The sequence below is a fragment of the Sapajus apella genome, unplaced genomic scaffold, assembly GCF_009761245.1.
Source record: "Sapajus apella isolate SASKATOON/1434 unplaced genomic scaffold, GSC_monkey_1.0 scaffold19, whole genome shotgun sequence".
Classification (NCBI taxonomy): domain Eukaryota; kingdom Metazoa; phylum Chordata; class Mammalia; order Primates; family Cebidae; genus Sapajus; species Sapajus apella.
In genome coordinates, this window is record NW_022436959.1 from 6,710,722 (window position 1) to 6,732,294 (window position 21,573).

The 21,573-nt window shown below is 45.0% G+C and overlaps 1 protein-coding gene across 4 annotated transcripts in view; it reads right to left on the reverse strand.

Annotated features, from left to right (window-relative positions):
- The window catches only part of MINDY4 (MINDY lysine 48 deubiquitinase 4), a 126,479-nt gene extending 104,961 nt beyond the window's left edge, over window positions 1–21,518 (reverse strand). The window contains exons 1-6 of one of the 4 annotated variants that reach the window (XM_032286876.1): window positions 21,340–21,406; window positions 15,284–15,406; window positions 14,445–14,564; window positions 10,799–11,034; window positions 7,221–7,467; window positions 1,595–2,004 (exon numbers count right to left, since the gene is read on the reverse strand). In XM_032286876.1, the coding sequence (XP_032142767.1) occupies window positions 1,595–2,004; window positions 7,221–7,467; window positions 10,799–11,034; window positions 14,445–14,540 (989 nt within the window). In that variant the 5' untranslated portion in view covers window positions 14,541–14,564; window positions 15,284–15,406; window positions 21,340–21,406. Of the gene's footprint in view, window positions 1–1,594; window positions 2,005–7,220; window positions 7,468–10,798; window positions 11,035–14,444; window positions 14,579–15,283; window positions 15,407–20,871; window positions 21,026–21,339 lie in introns of those variants that run through there. The other 3 variants (XM_032286874.1, XM_032286875.1, XM_032286877.1) reach the window with 3 other exon arrangements.
- Between the last annotated feature and the right edge of the window lie 55 nt (window positions 21,519–21,573).

Consider the following 21,573-nt stretch of genomic DNA (forward strand, 5'->3'; position numbering starts at 1 on the left):
AAAAAAAAAAAAAAAAAAAAAAAAAAAAAAAAAAAAGATAAAAAAATGCCCTAAATATATGAAATTAGTCAGTACATGTCTAAACAACCCATGGGCTAAACAAAACACACACACACAACTAGAATTAGAAAATATCTTAACTAAGTTATATGAATATGTAACATATTAACTTATATAATACAGACAAAGTATTACTTACAGAGAAATTTGCAGCTTTAAAAGATATTACAAAAGAAAGTGGCTGAGAATCAGTAAACTACAAAATAATACAAATTAAACTCAAAGAGAATAAATGAAGAAAATAATAAGAGCAGAAGTCAATGAAATAGAAAACAAACACAATGCCAAAAGTTTTCTTTGAGTATATTACACAGTTGATAAATTCCTAGTAAGACTAGTTAAGAGAAAGAGAGAGAATCTAAATTATCAATCTTAGGAATGAAACAGAGACGAACTTCAAAGTGATAATAAGAGGATAATATAATGACAAAATTTTATACTAATAAGTTTAAAATATACATAAAGTGGCCAAACTCCTTGAAAAACAACTTGCCAAAACTTACACAAGAAAGTTAAAATTTGAATTAAAAAAATTTTAATTAAATACATAATTTAAAACCTTTCAACTTAATGTCAGAAAATTTCTCCATTAAGCTCTCCCAAATATTTAAGGAAGAAATCACATCAATCTTACACTAACTCCTCAAGGGGATAGAAAGAGGGACCACTTCTAGCATAATCTGGGTAGCAGCATCTGACAAAGCTGCTGCAAGAAAGGAAATTACTTGCAAGAAACGAAAAGGAAAAGGCCAATCTCCTTCATAAACTTATACACAAAACCCCTACATGAAATGTTAATAAATCAAATCCAATGATACATAAAAAGATAATGTATCACAGCCAAGTTAGATTTATTCTTGGAATGTAAGGTTGGTTTAACATTCAAAAATCGATCAATGTAGGAATCATCAAGGCCTATTGTAAAGAATAAAAGTAAGGATAGGGTAAAAAAATGAAATAAAATAGAAATAATGCCCAAACAGCCTTGTGAAGGTGATTCATCACTGCATCTCTGGCTTCCCACAAGAAACTCTTACCCACGTCTGCCTGGCCAGGCTGCTGCAGGTATGCTTCGGGACCATCTGCTAAAGCAAGCTTGTCTAACCCACAGCCCACATGCAGCCCAGGATGCAGCCCAGGATGGCCCTGAATGCAGCCCAACACAAATTCATAAACTTTCTTAAAACATCGAGTTTTTATGTGTGTGTGTGTGTGTTTTTTTTTTAGCTCATCAACTATTGTTAGTATATCCAATGTGTGGCCCAAGACAATTCTTCTTCCAGTGTGGCCCAGGGAAGCCAAAAGGCTGGACACCCCTGTCTAGAGCCTTCTTTAGCTTTCCAGGTGTGTGAGCTCTGGTTGAGTTTTCTTCTTGATTGACCATAATCAACTCTGCCTTGCCGGTTACCTCACAGGCTTGTTCTCAGAGACCAAGGAACCTAAGGCGGCCCCTTGGAAGCCATTAGGGACTAGACAACATGAAAGAAGCAGAGCTTCTTTTTGAAAAGCTGTCATGTTTGCATAGCACGCTCACCTGAAAGATGTGGGCTGGCTGCCCTGCCGTCTGAACGCTCTTTCCAGCCTCTCCTGGGTCATCCTGGAATTACCACCAAGCAAGCAGAACTTCAAAGACGTCCTGTCTGCATCTGTGCTGTCGTCCACTGCTGGGCTGTCCTCTGAAAGATCTCTCCGTCTGGCCCTGTCCCGCGGGGGCAGCCCTTTGCTGGGCAGATGGCGAGGGCTGCTGGCAGTGGTTTTCTGCTTTTCTACGGTCAGTTCACTAAGCTGACTCAGGGAGGGCCTGGAGGGGGAGCTGTTGCTAGAAGCCAGGATGTCCTGCTCAGTGCGGACAAAGAGCTCAGGGACCTTACTGCTCTCCTCTTGGGGCTGGGTGGAGCTGCTTGAGGAGGGCGACTGTCTCAGAGAGCGTTTGTGGAAAGAATCCTGTAAGAGCAAGGACAAAAGCAGTGAGGGCCCCTTTGAAGGGAGCTGGAAAACACAGATCCCACTTCAGGCATTCACCCATGATGTGATGTCTCTCCCAGGAATGTCTTTTCCCACCCCTGACTCCTTCCCCACCTGTTCTTTGACGTGCTGCTCAAATGCTCCCACATCTGTGCTTTCAGTGACGCACACCCCACCTGCCAGAACCTCAGAGCAGGCCTCAGCCTTTCAGCCATTACAGAGAGCTGGTCATACAGCAGGTAAAGCCGTCACTCCGGTCTGCATCACCACCTACCAGCTGTGTCACCTGTGGGAAGATGCCTAATTTCTCTGTCCCTGATTTCCTCACCTGAAATATAACCAGGCCACAATCCACTACCTGTCATTTCTAAATCCCAAAACCAGCCTGGGCACAGTGGCTCACGCCTGTAATCCCAGCACTTTGGGAAGCCAAGGCAGGTGGATCACTTGAGGCCAGGAGTTCAGGACCAGCCTGGCCAACATGGTAAAACTCCATCTCTACTAAAAATACAAAAAATTAGCCAGGCATGGTGGTGCATGACTGTAATCTCAGTCACTCGGGAGGTAGAGGCAGGAGAACCACTTGAACTCAGGAGGCAGAGATTGCAGTGAGCCAAGATTGCACCACTGCACTCCAGCCTGGGTCAGCGAGACACCATCTCAAATAAATAAACAAATAAATAATTCCCCAAACCTCTGAAAATGAAAGGTTTTTTTTTAAATCCTGTGGTAAATTCTTAACTGTTGTGAGGTCGCTTACAGTTTTTTAAAGTATGAGTATTCACCAAGGCCTATTGTAAAGAATAAAGGCCTGTGTGTAGTTGCTGAAACAGTCATGATTTTGCTTATGGGGTGCTACCACAAACCCTACTAAAGGCATCATGTCATGTGTGGCTCATGCACTGTACTTCCTTTGCAAAAATTAAAAAAAAAAGAAAGTATAAATTCCAAAATACATCCGGCCCAAAGGTGTTAGATGAGGGATGAGGCACCTGTAGTACTCCTCCCCTACAAGACTGAGGAGGATGACATGAGGCCCGCGCAAGGTACTGGCACGGAGCCAGACATAGCGCACCAGTCAGCAAACGCTCATGACTCCTACGCATATTTGTCCCATGCCCACTCACATATGGTCTTAGCTCCCTCCTGGTGGCAGAGGTCATTCTTAATTTGCCTCTGGTGTTCACAGAGAATCCAGCTCAGCAGCCTATATCTAATAGGTACTCAAGATTTGCTTAGTTTTTGAAATGAAGGAACTCTAGAGGAGTCCACAGAAATATCCAAATATCCTCCCTTACTGACAAAGATGAGTGGAGGAAATGGGAACTCATGTTGTTATTAATGGGAGGGCAGGGAAACAAAAACGGACCTGCCAGGCTTTTCCTTGGTTTAAAATTCTGGACCTCTCAATATTTCGAGAAATAATCCAAGATCAAACAGTAAAGCCTGGGCTGGAATAAGGAAAGCTTAATTTTGTAATGTTCTGGCCAAGTAGATATTACTAAGCACTATAAACCTCCTCCCAAAGCCACTCAGGGCATCCCCTGCACAAAGTGAGGAAGACATCAGTCACCATTCCCAAGGAGACTCGAACTTCTAGCCCAAGGGAGCTGGCGCTGCTACAGGGAGCCGGTGCTGCTGCAGGGAGCCCAGCCTTTTAAGTCATTCTTAAATACAAAAGTGATCCAGTAAAAATGATGAAATACCCAACAATCTTTGGCTCTTTCCTCCTGAGCAACAAATAAGTATGGCCAAGGTACTCAAAGGCCACAATGTCCCTTCTAGAGAATCTGGAGAAATTCTAGAGCAACCTATCCTTCAACATCCTTCGCAGGTTTCAGATATCACTTCCCCAAACAATTACCAAAAGAAATCTGCCACAAAGCCTTCGGCAGTGAAGCAGGTGCAAGCCATCTCCCTCACACCACGGGTATAAACGGCATCTCCACCGCACACACTAGATGATTAGGACGTCATGCTAGGACAGCACCTTAGTGCTCATCTGGCTCACTGGTCCTCCAAGAGTAGTCTACCAACCCCTAGGAGTCCCCAGACCGTTTTAGGGAATTCAAAACTATTTTCCTAATAGTAAGATGACACAATTTGCCTTTTTTCACTGTGCTGACTTTGTGCACAAGGCAACAGTGGGAAAAACTGCGGGCCCCAGCATGAATCGAGGCAATGGCGCCAACTCCGCTAGTGCTCAAGGCCCTCTTTACCACCGACACACTCCCAATGAAAATAGATGAATAAAGTGCTGACTTCACTGAGGAAATGCCCATGCCGACACATAAAAATTATCATTTTTTACCTCCTCTTTTTTTTTTTTTTATCATTATTCCCTTAGACTCTCCAGCACACATCTCTTCAACACCGAGTGACACAGTGAGAGGGACGTGCAGGCATTCCTCAGAGCATGGAAGACAGCAGCTGGCACTGCATGACTGTCTAGGCTGCGAGAGAACTTGCTGGTTTCTTCATGGAACCACTGACAGACAAACTATGGGGACTCAAGCGTGGGCATTTGGCAGGCATTTTCTTGAAAATCAATTGAGCCTATCACCTCAAGGGAAAAAAATGGTGTATTTTTGTCAGTGATAAACACAAGCTGTCAGGTAAAAATTAGAATTTTGGAAAACTTCTATCTGCCACCGTGAGCTTGAGAGCTTTGCAATACTTAAAAACTTCTTGGACGAGCTGGGGGTGACATCAATGAATGCAATTTTTTGGTGTGATTTTCTTTTTGTCTAATGACATGTGTCCACATTTGGAAGATCTATATAACTCAGTAACTGATATTTTCCAAATGACCAATATATTATGTTACTAAATCATACAGAGGTAAAACATTCAAAGTACAAGACATACCAAGGGAAACTGGTAAGGTACAAGAAGTTCACCGATATGGTTTAAGATTTCACATTGAGAAACTGTAACTTGTCTAGTTTCGAAGTAGCATCAAAGAAAAATAACCCAGTTTTCTGAAAAGACTATTAAAATACTTTTCCCTTTGCCAACTGCTCATCTCTGTGAGGCCAGATTTTCTTCATACACTTCAACCAAAACACCATATTGCAACAGGCTGAATGCCGAAGCAAATATGAGGCTTGAACTTTCTTCTACTAAACCAGACATTAAGAGATTTGCAAAGAAGTGTAAAACAATGCTACTCATCTTACAAATTTTTTGATTTGGAAAATATAGTTATTTTGTCATTAAAATATACTGTGTTATATCTAACAGGTTTACTGCTCTTATTTTTAATAATTTTGTAAGTAAATATTTTTTAACTTCTTTTAATTTCAAATGTAGTAAATAGCAATAGACACACCCACATAAACAAAAGCTCTTTGCACTCTACAATAAATAGGAGTATAAAGAGAGCCTGAGACTAAAAGTCTAAGAACTACTGATGTAGACTCAACTCTCACCCAGGCAGGGCTCCTTCCACAGTGTCCCCAGCAGATGGGTTACCTAACTTCCCTTTCACACAACTAGCCGAGTCCCTTCCAAAACAACCTTTTCCACTGCTGAGGCGGCTGTGGCCAATGGAGGGCTCCAATACCAGCCTCCATCCACTGGTGCCAGTTGTGCTGTCTGGAGCCACCAGGCAAGGCTACACCACCCAACCCAACAATGGGGCCAGCAGGCACACACCATGCACTACACAGAAACACAACGGTGCCCTGCTCTCAGGAGGCTTACAGACTAAGCTGGAGATTGCAAACAGCGTTTATTTCACATGGAGGCAGGCTATTCCTACCTCCAAATTTGAAGAAATCTCTTACATTCTGCCAAACTCCCACAAGATTAAGCATCTCCAAATCTTTTCATTTCCTCCAAACAGTTCACCATTTTAGCCCCTTTTCTCGGGAGAGGATTCAGTCTCTGAATGTCCTTTTTCAACAAGAAGACCTAGGATGGGGTATGACATCAAGATGTGGCCTGAACTACACAGTGATGGACAGGCTCTTCCTTGATCTGGACCCCAAGACTGTATGACTCGAGAGCACGGAAATCCCAGAGCCCTAAGGGGCCTTAGACAGCTGGTCTAATAGAATAGACTGCAGCCAAGATAAATAAAAACCTTGATCAAAGACCCCACAAGATGGAGCCAGGGGCAAGGAGAGGACTCACTTCTTTCTGTCCTAATTACAAATGAGCTGGGAGAACAGTGCCAGCACCTACGCCCACATCTAAACATACAGCTGGTGAGTGAGAGCACAGGTGGACACAGACACCCTAGTTTTGGTTGGCTCAGACTCCCTGACGTGACTGATATGGTATTTTGAGTTTGGTGTTTGCTTTTGCTTTGCTTTTCCATTTGTTGTATTGCAAACTTCTTTTACATTTGTTTCTGATTTGGTTTCGTCTCTCTGCCTAATGAACTCTACCATGGTCACCCCGTAAGGAAGACTATAAAACAACAATGTGAAATTTTTAGAATTTTTTTGAAAGAGAAAAAAGCAGAATAAATGAAACTATAAGGATTGGGGTTTTATTCCCTTTTAACTATTGTGTTTAAAATTTTTTTTTTAAAGATGCTGTTTTTCTTTTTCTTTTTTTTTAGACAGGGCCTTACTCTTGCCCACGCCGGAGTACAGTCACATGATCACAGTTCACTGTAGCCTCAACCACCCAGGCTCAGGCAATCCTCCCCACTCAACCTCCAGAGTAGCTAGGACTACAGACGCACACCACCACACCTGGCTAACTTTTTTATTTTTTGTGGAGGTAGGGTGGTGGGACAAGTGTCTCCCTATGTTGCCCAGGCTCCAGGCTGGTCTCAAATTCCTAGGCTCAAGCAATTCTCCCACCTTGGCCTCCCAAAGTTCTGGGATTACAGGCATGAGTCACTGCGTCCGGCCTAAAGATACTCTCTAAACCTGGATAGGTTCCCCACTCCTGAATTACAAAGACAAAGCTGAGTAGGTGTTCTCACCCAGCAGAGGAATAGAAAATCTTACAGACAAAATGGGTAAGCTAAGGGCAGGAAAGGAGACCTGCTCAAGGCCCCATGGGGCACTGACAGTAGAGCCAGAGAGAAAACAGAAGGAGTTTTCTTCCCATCCCCATACACAGGCTCCCTTCTTGGACTATCCTGTGGGGTACCCCAAATAAACCAAAGAATGCCTTAGGCCTGGCCCAGTCCTCAGCCTTCAGTCTCATAACAACAGAAAGAGCAATAGCCCCACCTGTGGGGAGCTGGCGATGGGCCCAGTCACCATGCCTCGCACAGTCAGACCAGACTTTGGCCTGGAATTCTCTCCTATTCTCTTCACATCCAAGGAAGGCTCCAACGAGTGAAGCTTGTCCATCTTCTCCCATGCAGAAGCCAACGTAGGAGTTTCACCTGGGACCGTCTGCCTAGGCTTACTTTTGTGTGGGGGCCTTTTAGATGATATGAAATTACCAAGTACATCTCCATCAAGATTGTCATGCCTGTAAAAAAGGAGTATTTCCATTAAAACAGACTCCCCAAAGGGAATCAGTAGCAAAGACAGCAAATTCCACATTCAATGGGTACTCAAAGCAAGTCCATTAATCAATCTACGATGACTTCTAATCACCCAGCACTTTATCATGAAAGATAAGGAAAAGAAAATACTCTGGTATCGGGGCAAGTCTGCCCTACAAAATAAGACAAGTAAACAAGCAAACAAATTCATAGGTGATGATCCAAAACAGGATCCCTCAAGTCCTTAAGACTAAAGAGCATCCTCAGTTTTCCGGGCCTGAATGATGATGGGAAACTATAACCCTTCAGGACAGTCATGGGGTATGTGGAGTCCAGCCTTGCCTGACACCACTGAGAGGTGTCCAGAAGACCTAGTGCAAACTCAGCATTCCCCCACTGTTCAGCTAAAGCTGGAGTCAGTGTGCCAATGGCTGTGTGTGTGTGTGTGTGTGTGTGTGTGTGTGAGAGAGAGAGAGAGAGCGAGAGAGACAGCGAGGGACAGGAAGAGAGCAAGAAAGAACAAAGGAAGTGAGAGAGCCCACGAGACAAAGCCAGAGACCTAGGCCAAAGCAAATCTTACCTCTGATCACCCATAAGCCAGCACTCCTATGACACAGACTCAACTATTTTCTACCCCTGGGCTCTGGCATAAATAAGTATCGCCCCTACCCTATGCCAAGCTGCTTGCCAGGGACTGGATCACATGTGGGCAGGCAATCACATGTGTACTGTGATTGTGGCATGTCAAGGAAAGGGGCTGGAACCAGCCTAAAGAAATCCCAAAAGGCTCCCAGAGAAAGCAGCACCTGAGTCTGAGCCAATCAGGAGAGAAGAGGTCCTCAGGACAGGGCCCAGCCCCAGCAGGCAGGCCTCTAAGGCAGGAGGTGCTCCGGGGAGAAGTGGGGCTGCTCTGGAATGGGATTTTGCATGGTATTCTAAGGAGGTTATCCGGAAAGCAGCAAGGAATATCTGAAGCCCTTCAGCAGGGGAGCGGCATAGCCAGACTCCTTTTGTGGAAAGCTCACACTATTTTAGGGCAAGGGCGGATTTGAGGGGAAGATCACTAGGAGGCCTAGAGACCAGGAAGGGGCTGTGGAAGTTAGCCAGGAAAAGAGGATGGGAGCGTGAACTGAGGCTCTTGCAGTGGGCAGAGAAAGGAGGAAAGAAGGAAAGTGCCTACTATCACTATGGGTGCAGAGCTCACAGGACTCACAGATGCAGAAGATGACAGGTGGAGGCAAGAACACCCACATTTTTGGCTTGGGTGACTGGGTGGGACTCAGGAGCTTCAACTTCCTAGTTGCTTTTTTATTGTATCAGAAATATTTCACTTCCCAGCCAGGCAGTAAGTACTTTGGAGGAAGAGCTGCTTTATAGCCCCTCACAACCCTACACCTCCAAATCCTTGTGCTAAATGCTTGTCATGGTCCCACCTTTTGGCAGCTGGACACCCATGCCCTGAGCTTCAGCGACCCTCAGGAAGGGAAACGCTTTTCAATGGAACCAGAAGAAAGCACCCATTCCCAGGAAGTTAAGCTCACTACTGGGGACTGCAGTATCTTAAGGTCATAATTTAATTGTTTCCCAAATAATAGAGGTTAAATCAAGAATGCCAATTCATTTTCTTCCTAAGATTTTTAAAAGGGCTTATTTTTCAGATTTTTTCCCATCTCTACAGTGTTTTGTTGCCTTGTAGAATACCATACCCCTCTTTTTAAGAAAATCAAATAAAGCAAGCGCTTGAACCTTACGGTCATGGAATTTAAAATAAAGCTAGTCGTAACTGTTCTCCATCTCAAAGCAGTCCATTCTCACAGCCTCAACAGGAAAAAAACAGCACTCCATGGCAGAGATTTAGAAAACACAGAGTGCAGGAAGCTGAACAGTGGCCCCTGCAAAGATACTCACATCCTGATTCCTGGAATCTGTTAACCCATTTATGCCAGAGGTTGCAATTTTTTGAATTTTTGCATGAATGAAAAATCAGATCTTGGTGATGACCTTGAGCAGTACAATATAAATAACTCCCACATATTTAGTGTTCCAATAATGGAACCCTGGGCATAAGTGGGTTAACCATAAGTTAACCCACTTATGGATAACTACAGAAGTGGGTTAGCTACATAGTAAAAGGGATTTTACAGATGTGATTAAATTAAGAGTCTTCAAATGGGATTATCTGGTGTGCCCAATGTAATCACAGGGGTCCTTCTTAGAAGGAAACATGAGGGTGAAAGGTAGCAGTAAAGTTAGGAGGTATAACAACACAAGCAGAGGCTGGAGTGATGAGCTTTAAAATGGAAGGAGGGGCCATGAGTCAAGGAACACAGGTGGCCTCTGGAAGCTAAAAAAAAAAAAAAAAAAAAAAAAAAGAAAAGAAAATGGATTTTCCCCTCAGAACCTCCAGACAGAACCAGGCCTGCTGACACCTTGTCTTTAATCCAGTGAGACTTCTGGCCTCCAGAACTGTAAGAGAATAAATTAGTATTGCTTTAACCACTGTGAGGATTAAATTTTATATGCCAATGTGGCTAGGCTGTGGTACCCGGTTGTTGACTCAAGTATCAGTCTAGCTGTTGCTGGGAAGGCATTTGTAAATGTGATTAATGTTTACAATCAGTTGACTTTAAGTAAGGCAGATTACCCTCAATGATGTGGGTGGGGCATATCCTATCAGGTGAAGGCCTTAAGAGCAAAATCTGAGGCTTCTCAAAGAAGAAATTCTTTCTCAAGATTGTAACATAAAAATCCTGTCTGAGTTTCCAGATTTCCAGCCTGCCCTACAGATTTCAGACTTGCCAGCCTTTACAATCCCATTAGCCAGCTCCTTAAAATACGCCTTTTTTTTTTTTTTCTTAAGAGACAGGTTCTCACTCCATCTCCCAAGCTAGCCTACAGTGGTGTGATCCTAACTCACTGCAGCCTCGAACTCCTAGACTCACGTGTTCCTCCTGCCTCAGCTCCTGAGTGGCTGGGACTATATGTGCACACTGCCACCCCAGCTAATTTGTTTTTAGTTTTTGTAGACATGGGAGTCTCTCTATGTTATCCAGGTTGGACTCGAACTCTCGGCCTCAAATGATCCTCCTGCCTCAGCCTCCCAAAGTGCTGGGATTACAGGTGTGAGCCGCTGCACCTAGCCACACTTCTTTATATATACATACAGGTACATATGCATATAGACACACACACACACGTGTAGACCGTATTAATTATGTTCCTCTGGAGAATAGTGACCGAAACAACCATGAAGTATATAGTAACTTGTTATGGCAGCAATAGGTAAGTAATAAACGGAATAATGGGAAAAGATACCTGGCTTTGCTTGTTTCTGACAACGATGTTCTCCATCCTGCATCTTCGTCTGAAAGGTCATATATATTTACCAGTGTGGTCTCTGAGCATCTCGATGGCACTTTGTTATTTTTCTTTGGAACTGAGAGTGCAGGGATTGGGGTTTCTTGAGTGAAATTGTTAGCCGTATTTCCAAAGTGATCCAGAAAGTATCTGGTGATGAGTTCAAGGCTCGTTTTCAGAGGATTTTCCTTTGCCTATCATTGGGAGAGAAAAAAAAAGTCATTAATTATATGTACAGCTTCAGGGAAGAGTGGAAAAGACAACTATCCCACTTCTTTGAGTAAGCTTATCAACTTTTCCCTCATTCAAACAAGCTTTCAGCCAACATTTACTGGCCATGTATTATATGTTAGGTAGCGTGTTGGACTGGGACACAGAGATAAAAACAAAATCTCTACCCTAAAAGAACTAGCATCCAATGCATGAGACAGCCCACTCAAAAAATAATTGGAATACAATGTGACAGAAATAGAGGCATGCCCAAGCAAATTTCCTCCTTTTTGCTCTAAGGAATAATTTTATAAAATATATATCCCTTCATTTAAAAATCGGAGTCTGTAGGGAACGCTAACCCTACAGATTCATAAGTACTTGGGGTCTGAATTTTTTTTTAGTTTGTAAGCCCTGCATCTAACACTGACAGTAGCGATGACAGAGACAACTGAAGCAGATGATTAATGTGAAGAGCACAGAGGCAGTCAGGACCAACTCACTTTACATCCCAACTTTAAAAACAAAAGGCAAATGAAAGTCTTCAGTAATTTGGAATTAAATGACACCAGTATTTTCCAGCCCTGCCTACTCAAAATGTTCCTTTTAGAAGTTTTTTAAAAATGCAGATTCTCACGTCCCACTGACACTAAATCAGAATAGCAAAGATTTAAATTCCCCTAAGTAATCCGGATAGACACAGCCATTCATGCAACACTATGCAGGCTGGCCTCAGGGACCCAGCCATGTGTCAGTCCCCAACCCACTCGCCCAGGAACACCCAGGTCCTGCCGAGCCGTGGCTAGACATTTTGCAGAGTAGCAAGGCACCTGACCTGGAGCTTGGCAGAGCAGGCCCTCAGGGCATGCCAAGCCTTCCTCTTCCTACTCTTCTCATCTATGCAGCAGGACTCTGGGACTAAGACCCACAGCCCATGGACTAAGAACAAACCCAGCAGATTCATCAGACAAAATCTGGGACAGTTTTACTATTTTTTTCAGGCAGAGATAAAAACAGAAACTATTTTGTCTAAGATTAAATGAAGCTTACAATGAAGAGAGTTAGAGGAAAGAGACTATATTTATTGTAGCCTTCTTGCTTTTTCTCTCAATAAGAGAGACTTAGGACCCTGAATTGCCTGATTATACCTTATGCTTTTTTATATCACTTGGCTCACAGTAGGCACAGCCTATGTATGAATCTAGATATTGTTTTTCAAAATCTCAATTTACATAGGCATTTTTATATATCCTATACCTAATAGGTTAAAACAAGTTACTGGAAATATTAACATAAAATTGCAGGGCTTTCCCAGAATCAGGCTTTGTGCTGAGTGAATGTCAAAATTATTATGTGATAGACTAATGAGTAATTTTCCTGTAAAATATACATGCCAATTCATTGTATAACAGCTAATGATTGTTGTATAAATCAGGGCACTTATCAGTAGCTCATGAAAATATCTTAAGTATCTTAAGATAACAACTACTTTAGGGAGACTATATTATAGTGAGGGAATAAAAATAACTTGAATGCCAAAGACACTTTTGGGAAATTAGATGAGGTACATTTATGTTAAAAGTTCAATGTAACCAGAATGGTTAATTGAAATTTCTGGGTAGCTATCTTATTCTAGGTGCAAAATTCTCCTTAAGTATACAGTCCACTCTCCTGCCTTGGAATACAGCAGACAAAGGACTGCAAAGCATCTGCTGCCTGGGTCAACATTCTTTCCACAGGACTTAGAAAGTACCTGCTAAGGACAGGAGCTAGAGGTGCCTGTGTGCCACCCCAGGACCCAGAGGATAAAGGCCTTCTATTTGATATCTTCACTGAGCCTCTGATACATTTCACCGGGCTGCCATTGCCTATTTCTCCTCAAATGGGAACACGAGAATTTCTGGTGTCCTGAGTGCTCCTGCAGGTACCACCTGTTTTTAGTTTGTATGTTTGCCTGAAATTCCATCCTTCACTTTATTGAGGGAAGCCTGGCCTAGCTTCCTTCCTGGCCTATGACACATATTTGCATAGTTTTCAAGTGGTTCGGAGGATCCTCTGGGTGTCTCAAAAAATAGCCTTGGTCCCACCACCATACCAATACAATCTGCTAAAGTCCCATCTGAAAAAAGGATTACAATTAAAATATGCTTGACCATCACTCCTACAATAGGATTGGGAATCAAAACAGCTGATTCCAGCCTCATCACTCCTACAATAGGATTGGGAATCAAAACAGCTGATTCTAGCCTCATCTAATAACTTGACTGTGAGACCTTGGATAGCCAACTCTGTCTGGCTCACAGCTCTCTCCTGAGAAGAGGAAATTTATCCGTAGTTTAAAGCTGGACCCTGAGAGGCTAGCCGAGAAGGCAAGACCTCCTTTTCCCAACTTCAAATGGGGCATTTTCCCTTCTTTGCTTTGCCTATTGAAATTCTATATGAGATATCATTTTATTGCTTTTTTTAAAAATGGTGAGAAATGCTGAACTATATCATTTTCTTTTTGACTCTGACACTATGCCCAACCACAAGGCAACATTTGCTGGATGGCCAATTCTTTTTCTGTCTTCATAATAGATGAAAAAAATTAAATAGAAAGTGCAGCTTTGTTCAACTGTATAGTCATTCGTTCATTTATTCCGCAAATATATACTGACTATTCACTATGTCATTGGACAGCACTTTATGTATGGGGATATAATCGTGAACAAAAAAGACTGCATTTCTGGCTTCTGCTGTGCCCAAGGTATTGGGGGAGGCAGATATTAACTTTAAATCACATATTCTATTGCCAATGTGATAAACACAAAAACAGGAAACCTGTAGGGTGCCACGAAAGCCTGTAACAGCAGGTTGGGGGAGATCAAGTCTGGGGGATCAGAGAAGCCCCCTTTCCCGCCCACGGAAATGCAGTTCCATTTGCTTTCCTGACTCTAATGCACCTGGGTTAGCTGAACCCAATTCCCTCCTCTACCTAAATTATATGTCACAGGAGATTCAAGACTAAGGTATTACTCAGAACTGAAGAAGGAAACTCTTACACAAGCGGGGAATGGAAAATTTTAGTATAACTAGATACTATATTCTTAAGCACAGTCTTACTAAAAATAGCCTTGTGTGGGGAAGAGGGAGCACTGTCACTGGCTCTGTTCAAAATGAGCCCGACAACCACACACACGCAACACACCAGTGGGCAGCACCAGCCGACCAAGGTGGAAAACTCACTCCTGCTGGGGATCTGTCCGCACTTGGAGGGGGTCCCTTTCTCCCTGAACGCGAGTGTGGCAGGCCAGCAGCTCCTCAAGCCTCTCCTGTCACTGGCAGGGCCCATGAGTGCTTTGACAGCGCCAAACTCAGTTCCAAGACTCCCCACCACACCTTAGAAAGCACGTACCTTGTTCTCCTTATAGAGAAATTCGAGATGCAAAACCTTTCGAAGATCATTTCTGTTGTTTATGCTGAGGTCAGAGCGTGGGCGTTCCTGGTCCATGGTCACACATGTCTTCTTTAAGCCCTGAGGGAAGAAATCTGAATCACTGTTTGCCATCTTAAATCAAAGCCTGCTGTTCTCATAAAGCACAAGCAAAAGACTCCTGATGTTCACCAAGATAACTCCCACATAACCTTTACACTTGACATCACCTCTGCAATTATTAATATTATTCTGATTCTTACAACAGCCCTATGGGCTAAGTGAAGGCTGAAGTTTTCAGCCCATTTCACAAATAAGGAGTGAGTTCAGAGCTCCCACACAGGAGTCCTGGGTTTGGCCCTATATTTGGAACCATAACATATGAAGCTTTAAAAATAAACAAAAGAAAAAACATGGCTAATATTCATTCCCTTCACTCTCAGATGGGGAAACCAGGAGATGGGGTTGACTTACCCAAGGTAACACAATGGAATTACATCACAGGCAGGGGTTGTAACCATCCCAGCCTGTGAGTCCGTGACTCTGGGACCCAGGCCCATGGGAAGCTCTTGGTAAATGTCTGCTAAATCACCAGCAAAACCACTTTCCATCATCCCACCCCGAACTACCCAAAGACCAAGGTTCAAGGCCCAACTGAGGTGTGCTCTAGCAATGGCAAATCTGGGGTTGGGGAAGTGAATGTCCTGTTCCCCACAAACGCCTGGCTTCTCCATTTGAAAAACAACCACAGCAGTTGCTTTCTGCCCACCTCACTGGGCCATGGTGATTGTCAAATGGCTAGAGGCAGGAAGACGCCTCACCAACAGCTCCGCCTGGTGTTAGGAGTGTTCCTTGCTCTTAAAGGATTCCAGACCCCCAGTGCTACACAGGCTTCAGCTTCTCTCAGAGCCTTTGCGTTCAGAATTTTACAGAGGGTCTAGATGCTGGGGAAACAAGACAAAACCCACACCCACCATGAGCTTAGGTAAGAAGGCCAATTTGGGAAACTAAAAGTAAGAACACAACTTTGAAACAAACAGGAAAGAGGAGGCCGTAAGGAAGGGAAAATGGAAATAAATGGACACTATGTGTTGGAAAAAAAGGTGGATTAGGTGCATTGGGAAGAGTCCATTTGAAGGAAAGGTGGGGTTCAAAACCAACCACCCACGTTTCATCTGGGCTTAACCATGGCTTTCCCTCCAGTCAAAGCGATGTGGAACACACTATAACGAGGGTCCCTCTCTGACGGATAACTCTTTATGTCTGTTAACAGCTCAAATCAGCAAGCCCTGGCACATTTAACAAACCCCACCCGTGCCCCAGCCCTACAGTGTGATGCACACCAGCATTTGTAAACTATGGGGGCCTGGGCATGATGCCATAGGCCTGCAGTCCCAGAACTTCAAGAGACCAAGGCAGGAGGGATCTTTGAGCTCAGGACTTCAAGGCGACAGTGAGCTATGACTATACCACTGCACTCCATCCTGGATGAAAGAGGGAGATCCTATCTCTTCAATAAAAAGAAGGAAAGAAGGACAAGAAAGAAAGAGAGAGAGAGAGAGAGAGAGAAACCACTGGGGTAGGGAACAAGGGTACCCTCAGGAGTCAGGCAGTCCTCAGTCCCATCCAGCCCACTCAAACTTCATTCACCCAACAAACGCCTGTCATGCACCTCCTATGTGCCAGGCTCTGTTCTAGATGCAGGAGAGACAGAAGGAATACAGTTGATGTTCTGTTGGGAAAGCAGACAATAAATGTATAGTGTACTACTATAGACAGCTGCTAATATCCACCACTAGGGAGACAAAGCAGGAGGGAAGACAAGGACAAAGGGCACTGTTTTAGACGGTCAGCTGTTTGCTCAGCATCATCCACATGCTCACTCCTCTCCAGTTTCCCTATCTGTGAAACAAAGGGAATGGACCACTAGTCCATAAGTCCAGTTGCTAGAGGCAGAGGAGTGAACAGATCAAAGTTCCAGTCCTCAGGGAGTTTGCATTCTATAGGGGAAGAGACAACAAGTACAGTATGATATGGGGGGAAAAACATACAACGTAGGATAAGGAGACAGAGAGGGCTGGGGTGGGTGTGGGGATAAGCTGCTACTTTATCAAACGTGGTCAGGAAAGGCAGCACTGATTGATGAGGGAATCAAAAGAGGAGGCCACGCAGACACTTGGGAGAAAAGTGCTCCAGGCAAGGAACAGCAAGTCCAAAGGCCCCGCGCCAGCTGCAAAAACCAGTGCATCTAGAGCTGCATGGTAGGGGAAAGGAAGTAAGGAAGTCGGAAGTCACCCAGAGCCTCATAAAGAAAGGCCTTGTGGGCTTTTGTGAAATGGGAAGGCTGCTATTTTGAACTGATATATTTTTAAAAGATCACTCAGCTGCTAGGTTGAAAATAAACTGTAGGAGGCAGGAGATTAAACAGAAACCACTGAGGAAGCTATTGAACAATTCACAACATATGAACACAGGGGTGGCTTGGGGCAAGGTGTTTGCAACAGAAGTGGTAAGAAGTGGCTACATTCTGTATGCGCTCTGATGATAAAGCCAACAGATTTGCTGACGGACTGGATATGATGTGCACAAGAATGGGAAAAGCCAAGAATAATTCCAAAGTTTTTGGCCCAAGCAATTAGAAGGACAGAGATGCCATGTATTGCAATGGGCACAGGAGGAACAGGAAATCAGAAATTGAGTTTTGACTATTATGATAAATAAATATTTGTTCTTTGTCCCAAGTTCCTGGCACATAGATTCTAAAACCCTTGGAATCTCCAGGATGATAAGAATGTTTTCTGTATGCTAATGTGATGACTAGTGGCTGGGGACCCCTAAACAGCTTCAGGACAGGGGCTGGTCACAAACCTTGATTAGAGGGCTGGAACTTTCAGCCCTACCTCCCAACCTCCCAGAGAGGGAAGAGGAGCTATAGATGGAGCTCATCACCAATAGTCATTGATTCCATCGAACATTCCTATATAACAGAATCACCATAAAATTTCCTGAACGATGGGGTTCAGAGAGCTCCCAGGCTGGTGCTGAGAGGGCGGCATGCTGAAGAGGCCATGAAGTTCCCTGACCCCCCACCTGGCCATATGCATCTCTTCCATTTGGCTATTCCTGAATTGTGTCCTTTATAATAAACTGGTAAATGTAAGAAAAGTGTTTCTCCGAGTTCTGTGAGCCATTCTAGAACATTATTAAAACTGTGTAGGGGGCTATGGAAACCCTCAATTTATAGCTAGTTGGTCAGAAGTTCAGGTGGCAACTTGGGACTTCTGGCTGGCATCTGAGGTGGGGATGAGACTGAGACCTTAACCTGCAGGGTCTCCACTAACTCCAGGTAGTTTCAGCATGGAACTGAATTGTATGACACCCAGTTAGTGTCTCGGGAGTTGGAGATTTAGTTTGTGTGGAGGAAAAATTCCCCATACATTTGGTGTCTGAAGTGTGAGGAGAAACACTATCAGAGACATATTACGATGCTTGTAAGCCATCCCAGTAGAAATGTAGACTAGGCAGTCAGAAGAATTCAAGAGTTCAGGGAGAGGTCTCAGCTAGAGATAGACATCTGGGAATTTCAGCATATAGACTGTCGGCATATAGACCACAAGACTGGCTGAGACATCTTGAGAGTGAATGGACAAAAGAAAAGAGAATCATAAACTAAGTCCTTGAGCCCACCAGAGTGCACAGAAAAGGGAAACAAAGGGGACCAGCAAAGACTATGAAGGGAGCAACCAGAGGGGCAGGAGGAAAGCTAAGAAGGGCAGTCTCCTAGGAGACAAGCAGAAAACACAATCAACTGTGACAAACATAATCATTAGATCAAGAAGGGCAAGGACTAACAACTCCAGGTTAATAATAGCCCTAACAAGAGCTGTTTCCATGGAATGATGGGGACAAAAGTCTGATTAGAATGGGTTTGAGAAAGCAGAGAAAAGAATTAAAATGAGAGTAGACACTGCTCTTTTCTGGGGTTTCTATACAAAGGGGGGAAATATAAACCTGTAGCTGGGTTTGAGGGTCAAGATGGGATTCTGCAGGAACGCAATGTGTATGTGCTGATAGAAGTAACTAGTAGAGGAGGGAAATGCATGGTGCAGGAGACAGCCACATCTTTGAGCACACAGGACAAGGCAGGCATACATGGAGGGGTGGGCCTAACCAGGGGTGTGGAGAATTCATCCACAGGAACACCAGAGAGAGCAGAGTGAACGGTGCAGGCCTAGGAAGGCTAGTAAGTGTGGTGGGGGGAGCCTGTTGGACTTCTCTCATGGCTTCTGTTTTCTCAGTGAAATTAGATGGGGAAGGAGCTTCAGGGTTTGAGGAGAGAGGAGGTGTGAAACGGTCATCCAGGATTTGAGAGGTGAACAGACTGAAGAGTTGAAACCAGGTAGGCAGCACCCATAAGGTATCATAGGGGCGGGTGGCTATGGACCTAGAGTGACAACATCAACATGGTGGTATGTGTTTCTCCAATCCCATTCAGCTCTATGGGTGCAAGTGTGGAGCAGGACGAATGGAATTTTACTGTCAGAAAGTGATGAAGAGAGAAAATGGCAAAAGAGCTGCGCCTGTTATGGAGGGTGCAATTACAACAATGCGTGGGTGAGAAGTAGGCAGGGTTACGGCGGGCCAGAGGAACTGTGAAAAGTTGGCAGGAACAAAGCAATATAGATGGGTATGGCTGGAGAGGAGTTTACGTGGGGCTAGGAAGGGGAAAAAGCTGGAAATATGGACAGGTGGGAAGCTTGGAATTGAGATTACAGAAAGGGCACAGTATTGGTAATGAAAATCCCAGCTCATGACCATGGAGCAAGGTGGCAGAGGAGGATGGCACAGTCACAGCAGGAGTGGAGCCACAGACCCAAGAGGCCAGGGCAGCAGAAGAGTCGCCTCAGTGTACCCTGCCATCTCCAGGAGACTATGGTGACTCTCCCTGAGGGCAGACCACACTTGGTGAGTTCAAGCAGGCCAAGGTGGCTGGAGGGTAGAGGGTGGAGCAAGCAGTCACAGATGAGGTCTGAGGGTAGCCAAAGCCAAGTCATAGAGAGACTCATAGTCTAATTACAATGGGAAACCAGTAGAGGGGTTTGAGCAGGGGAATGACATGGTCTGACCCGCTCACCCTGGGCAGTTTCTTGGCCTCCTGGTCTCACGATACTCTTATGTGAAAGGGAATACTTACACCTATCTTTCAGGACTGTTACAAGGATCTGAGAAAACGAACCTGTACCTAGAAGATACCTGGCACCATGGTGGCAGCTCTCTTAGTTACTACTGCTGGGTGCAATGACTGCTTGTGCAAAACCCTGGGAGGAGCATGTGGTCTCTGCCTGGAACTGAAGGCGATGAGAAAGCAGTATCCCTGGGCTGCAGTCCCAGCTCCCTGTGACTTTCTGAATAACTACGGGCAACTCCTTTCTACTCTTAGGGCCTTAGTGTGCCCAGATAAAACATGGGAAGCAGAAGCGACCAGGAGAACTTGGCCATGTCAAGTGGCGGGGTGAGGGGGTGGGGCAGATGTGGAGTGGACATGGGAAAGGCTGGAAATGAGATTGAGATGGTAAGCTGGGGTCAAGCTACAAGGCAGGCTCAGATGTCAGTGAGGACAATGGATTTCATCTATACTCAAGAAAGAAAGAACATGAAGAAGCCCTCTCTAAGAGTTTTATTCAGTGACCCAGGCTTAAATGATGGTAACAGTCAGCTTCCCAGGGTGTGTCATTGATATCCAATATGCAGCCAGGACTTGGTGGTGGAAGGTCAATTCGCCATAAAAACAGGGCAGATGCATTTAAACACAGCCAAATGCATTTAAAATTTTTTTCAAATAAATGATAAAAACACACAAAGACACTTCCCAAACAGGTGCACTTCAGGGACACCTGTTTGGTGTCAGAGACAGTGAGGGTGGGGGGAGGTATAAAGTTGAACACCCAAGTGCACATTGTATCTATATGTCAGATCCAATGCTAGCCTACATGTAATTATTAATCCTCATTACAAATCTGAAAAGGGTCTTATTCTATCGTGTTTTACAGATAAGGAGATTGAGGCGATGAGTAAAGCATCCAGATTCACGCTGCAAACTAGTAGCAAATATTTGAACCCCCTCCATTTGACTTCAAAGTCCTTCCCTTTTTTTCCATTCAAAAAATTACGTGTATGTTTTCATACCAGACAAGTGCCCAGAGCCCTAGCACAGTATGACATGCAAGGATAGCCAAATCCAGAGCGAATGAACTGATGGGTGTCCCCCTCTACTACCATGCCAAGATCCCCAGCGAGCTCCTTCCCCACCGACGTCCCCATCTCCACCCTGAGGGTGGATGGACAGCCAAGGACCTTCCCAGCTGTGAACACTGCAAAAACTCTCCTGGGACAAAATAGGAAAACTTACAAAAACTGAAGCAACCACTGGAATTCCCACTGTTGACTAAAATGACTAAGGGCTTGACTGTTAAGAACTTTTCTGGGCCTTTGGGGTTTCCTCTGGGGAGAAGTTCTTTCTGAGCGGGACCCCGACTTGCGTGGTTCGCGCACGGAGGCCAGCAGCCAGGCTGGGGCGCAGGCCTGCCCGACGCGGCCCCGGAGCCCCTCCCCAGCTGAAGCCGCTTCAGAGCGCGGATGCCCCAGTAGGGCAGCAAACGGGGCTCAAATCCTGCCTTGCAGAAGCGCCTGGTGGCGACCGCAGAAACGCCTCGTGGGAAATGTAGTTTCCCCTGTCCTGGGAAAGCGGCGCTCTTTTGGGGCATCTCAGGAGCAGGCAGCAGGCAGGGGACGGGCTCCCTTCCTGAAGGTGCAAAGACCCCGATAGTCCCCCCAAATTAGAGCCACTGCCCGGCATTTGGAGGGGGCGAGCCGTTACCTTTCTGCTGAGGAACTCCCTGACCAAGGAGGCGGCCACCTCCTCCACGTAGAGGCTGTCCATGGCTCCGACTCTGCCCGCGAGGCCCACGCCGGGCCGCGGACCCGGGCCGCTAAGTCGGTTGGGCGCAGTATGGCCGCGTTGCTGTGGCGACGGCGGCGTCCGTGCGACGAGGACTCCTCCCCTTCCCTGGGGCGGGCGGGAAGGGGTGGAGCGTCCTGCAAACTCGCGTCT